Source organism: Triticum aestivum, chromosome 2A, assembly GCF_018294505.1.
Source record: "Triticum aestivum cultivar Chinese Spring chromosome 2A, IWGSC CS RefSeq v2.1, whole genome shotgun sequence".
Taxonomy (NCBI): domain Eukaryota; kingdom Viridiplantae; phylum Streptophyta; class Magnoliopsida; order Poales; family Poaceae; genus Triticum; species Triticum aestivum.
Window position 1 is genome coordinate 612,032,850 of NC_057797.1, and position 4,405 is coordinate 612,037,254.

The 4,405-nt window shown below is 46.2% G+C and overlaps 1 protein-coding gene across 1 annotated transcript; it reads left to right on the top strand.

The window, feature by feature from the left end:
- The first annotated feature begins 2,174 nt into the window (after positions 1 to 2,174).
- On the top strand, positions 2,175 to 4,147 carry LOC123185697 (purple acid phosphatase 4). The gene is made up of 4 exons (XM_044597536.1): positions 2,175 to 2,458; positions 2,989 to 3,148; positions 3,235 to 3,593; positions 3,702 to 4,147. Exons 1-4 carry the CDS (start codon positions 2,291 to 2,293, stop codon positions 3,990 to 3,992), a joined length of 978 nt encoding a protein of 325 aa, XP_044453471.1. The 5' UTR covers positions 2,175 to 2,290; the 3' UTR covers positions 3,993 to 4,147.
- Positions 4,148 to 4,405: the final 258 nt, after the last annotated feature.

Below are 4,405 nucleotides of genomic sequence, written 5' to 3' on the forward strand. Positions count from 1 at the left end.
CTTTAACCAACCCATTATGTGTAGCACTATACACAATTATGGCCAGAGCATCAACTGCCAGATCAAAGATCATAGGGCCAGAGCATCAACTGCCAGATCAAAGACCTTTGTATGTAGGAAAAAAGGCCAATGTTATCATTAACCTTAATGCTAACATTCCCCCCACTAATGGTAGGCATAACCCAATCGATCGATTTGCTTGGAAATCCTTCCATCTCAAGCATTTGCAATACCAAAGGCCATTTGACCTTATCATAAGCCTTTTTCGAAGTCAACCTTAAAGATAAGACCATATTTTTGCATGAATGTTTCTTAAAGCTTCATGAACGATCATCACCGCTTCCATAATATATCTTCCATTTACAAAGGCTATTTGCATAGGTGAAATTACATCCCAGCAACCCCATTAGGCCTATTCATCAAGATCATTGTAAATATTTTAAAACTAACATTTAGAAGACATACATGTCTAAACTGTTGAATTTTCTAGACCTTTTTGTTTTTTGGAACCAAAGTGATAACCCCATAGTTTAGCCTAGAGACATCCAAATCCCCCTTTGAAAATCGTCAAAGAGGCCTTTCAGATCAAATTTAATCAGGTACCAAAAATGCTGATAAAATCATGCAGTGAAACCATCAGGACAAGGTGACTTATTATGGGCCATACCAGAAAAAATACTCCTTAATTTCTTCCATACCGAAGTATGAAACTAACTTTGTCAGCAGCTTTTGGATGCACAACTCTTGATTGTCCATATCTAATATTGTTGTAGAAATGTAATATTAGTAATAGGTTCTTTATCTCCTTTGATATGCCCCTCATCCTGATCAAGAGATAAGATCCTATTTTTCACACGGCTCCCATTAACCTTGGCATGAAAATACTTGGTATTACTATCTCCTTGCAATATTTTTGCAATTTGAGCTCTCTGTTTCCATTTTAGTCCTTCCTGGTTCATGAGCCTATCCAATTGTGATATCATATCTTTTGCTCCTGCCTCATGTAAGCAGTGAGGCCATGTAATTCATCAAATTTATCAATATAACATCTAACTTGGTAATAATATATTTTTAAGCTCTCTATACCAAGGGCTCATATTTCTATTCCAACCATGTAGTTTGGCTCTAAGCTTCCCGAGTTTGTTTTGCCACCTCTCAATATTAGATCCCATGATATGAGGGTCAATTCACACATTAATAACAATTTTATTTATCTCATCTCTCAAGAAAAAAAATGTTTTCAAATATAAACAAAGTGTCAGAGTTAATGACATCTCCTTATCTAGGAATAAAGGAGTATGGTCAGAATTCTCTCTAACTGGAGTACTGACTATAGTGACAGGGTCATTTTCCTCCCGATCTATACAACAAAGGATCTTATCCAACTTTTCAAAAGTAGGGTTAGGGAGATTGTTCTCCAAAGTAAATTGCCTACCATTCATTTCTATTTCCCTTAAACCCACTTGTTCAACCATTGCATTAAAAACAAAGCTCCAATGCCTAGGAGTGCCCAGTTTTTTTTTTTGAGAAGTTTCATAATAATGTTAAAGTCACCCCCAATAACAAATGTTTATGGCTTCCTTGACGAAGTTGATATCCCAGGCTTCCAACTTTGTTAGATTAAGATAATCGCAGCAAGTAGACAGGGTCTCCTTGGCACAATCCTCTGGCATGGCAAAACCATAAACATTTGTGCCCGCAGAGGAACCATTGGCCATGACAGGAGTGCCCGCAGAGGAGAGCCACGCCCTCCATCACTGGGAGACACCTTTTGGCCGCGGAATCTCAAGCAAGGAGGGCCAGGAGAGGGAGTCCAAAGGACAGAGCTTTGCTTGAGCGTGCAATGGAGTATCTCGTAGCCTTGAAGAGTAGCTAGTACCACGATCCCACAGCACTGTATGTACTTGTAGAACTTACGGAGGATATAACTTGAGGGATACCAAGGCTGTTCTCCGCAAGCAAACCATCCATCTCGTCCGTGCATGCAATCCAATGCAACGCGCCAACCTCCGCTGTTGAATGCCCCGCGAGTACGTAGCACTCACGCATCTTATCAGCAATTAGTCGCGCTAGCTCTTGCTCTTTAATTAATTGCGGCCAACCGACGTAAATCATTGGGGTGGCGCCAAACGCAAGCTCAGCTCGAATGCTCCAGCACTACCCCGGCCCGGCCGGCCGCTACAAATACTCGTGACTGGGTGCTCGTCTAGCCATCGCCTCCACTTTGCTCTCTTCTCCATCCAGCAACTAGCAGCTCAAGTCGCCTAGCTCGATCGCCGACCGGCCGAAAATGGCGGCGATCGCGATCCTTGTTAGCGCGCTGGTGCTGCTCTCGCCGGTGGCGGCCGAGCTGCAGCGGGTGCAGCACTCGCCCAAGGAGGACGGGTCACTGACCGTGCTCGCCGTCGGCGACTGGGGAAGGGGTGGACAGTTCAACCAGACACTGGTTGCCGAGCAGGTACACTCGCAAACTGAATTCTACTCCCTCCGTTCCTAAATATAAGTCTTTTTAAAGATTCTAACAAATGACCACATACGAAGCAAAACAAGTGAATGTACACTCTAAAATATATTTGCATACATCTGTATGTTGTAATTCATTTGAAATGTCTAAAAAGACTTATATTTAGGAACGGAGGGAGTATGTTTTTTCTTCTTCTGTTTAACGTAGTTATATGTGAGTGCTTAAAGAATGCTAACCTCTCTTGATGCGTGGGTAATTTGTACCAGTTAAATACATGAACACCTACTTACAAACTATTGGTGCTTTATTAACAATATGCTTTAGCATCACTGCCATTTCACGTGTAGCTAATTGCCAAGAGATAAGAGCGGGCCCTTTGTCATATAAGTAGTTGGTAGTACAAACTAATTGCTGCCCTTTGTCATATAAGTAACCGAAAGCAAAGAGGCCATTTAATTAGTTGTACTACATCTTATCGTTAAGAAAACTCCCGGTCATTGGCCAAAGTGTGTACGTGTCAACAGATGGGAGTGATCGGCGAGAAGCTGGCCGCCGATTTTGTCATCTCCACCGGCGACAACTTCTACAACGACGGCCTCGCCGGCGACAACGACACGGCCTTCTTCATGACGTCCTTCACCGACATCTACACCGCCTCCAGCCTTCAGAAGCCTTGGTACATCGGTATGCATCCATAACTGCCGCGACTATTCCTTCTCTTCCCGATTAGTACACCATGCAAGTGCGTCACGGGTGTGGCATGCATGCAGTCCTCGGCAACCACGACTACACGGGCGACGCGCTGGCGCAGCAGAGCCCCGCCATCCGCGAGGTGGACAGCCGGTGGACCTCCGTCAACAAGTCCTTCATCGTGGAGGCAGACATCGTGGACTTCTTCCTGGTGGACACGTCGCCCTTCGTCCTCAAGTACTGGAACGAGAGCAAGTTCGACTGGAGGAACGTGGCTCCCCGCGACACCTACATCGCCACCCTCCTCCAGGACCTGGACGACGCCCTGGCGGCGTCCAACGCGACGTGGAAGGTCGTCGTCGGCCACCACCCTGTCAGCAGCGGCTGCGAGCACGGCAACACCACCGAGCTCCGTGAGCACCTCCTCCCACTCCTCAAGGTACGTACTAGGTATTCGATCACCATCGTCTAACGTTGCGCATGCATGCATTATCGGCTCGGCTGACCATGGGGTAAAACACTTTGTGTGGTTTCTTTTCGCGTGCAGGCCCATGGGGTTGACATGTACCTCAACGGCCACGACCACTGCCTGCAGCGCATCAGCAGCGTCGACAGCCCGGTGGAGTTCGTGACGAGCGGCGGCGGGTCCAAGGCGTGGGCGGGCAAGTTCAAGGCCACCTCCGACAAGATGGAGTTCCTATACGACGGCCAGGGCTTCCTGTCCATGCAGCTCACCGCGGCCGAGGCGCACCTCGCCTTTTACGACGTCTCCGGCGCCGTCCTGCACAGCTGGGGGCTCGCCAAGTCGGCCGACGCCAGCATCTCGAACGTGAGCTAGCTGATCGACTTCACCTGTCCATGGCCGACGGCGCCGGTCGTTGCTAACGGATCGGATGCAAATGCTTTCTGTCAGTGTCTTCTGCATGTCGCCCCATGCATGTACCTCCGTAAGTAAATTTAATGCGAAATAATTAACAAACGACGTTGTTCCAAGTGTATGTGCACGCATGTTTTTATACAACGACTCCCACAAATAGCAAAGGGTATGGCTAGGTCTCATTCGACTAAAATTTAACTAAGTCTTAGTTAAGTGACATATTATGCAAGAGAGAAAAAGAAAGTGATTTTTTTTGCATAGGTCTTAATGTAAGATTTCATGGATATAGTATCGACTGAGACTTAACGAAGTCTGAGTCAATTAAGACTTAGCAAGACTGAATAGCAAACTACTAGAATGATTTTGGGATTTGG

What these genes read in the sequence shown, in the direction of transcription:
- LOC123185697 (XM_044597536.1), top strand. Translation starts at nt 2,291, where the DNA reads ATGGCGGCGATCGCGATCCTTGTTAGCGCGCTGGTGCTGCTCTCGCCG. An exon ending in AGACACTGGTTGCCGAGCAG is followed by an intron (nt 2,459 to 2,988) that starts GTACACTCGCAA and finishes ACGTGTCAACAG; the next exon opens with ATGGGAGTGATCGGCGAGAA. An exon ending in TCAGAAGCCTTGGTACATCG is followed by an intron (nt 3,149 to 3,234) that starts GTATGCATCCAT and finishes GCATGCATGCAG; the next exon opens with TCCTCGGCAACCACGACTAC.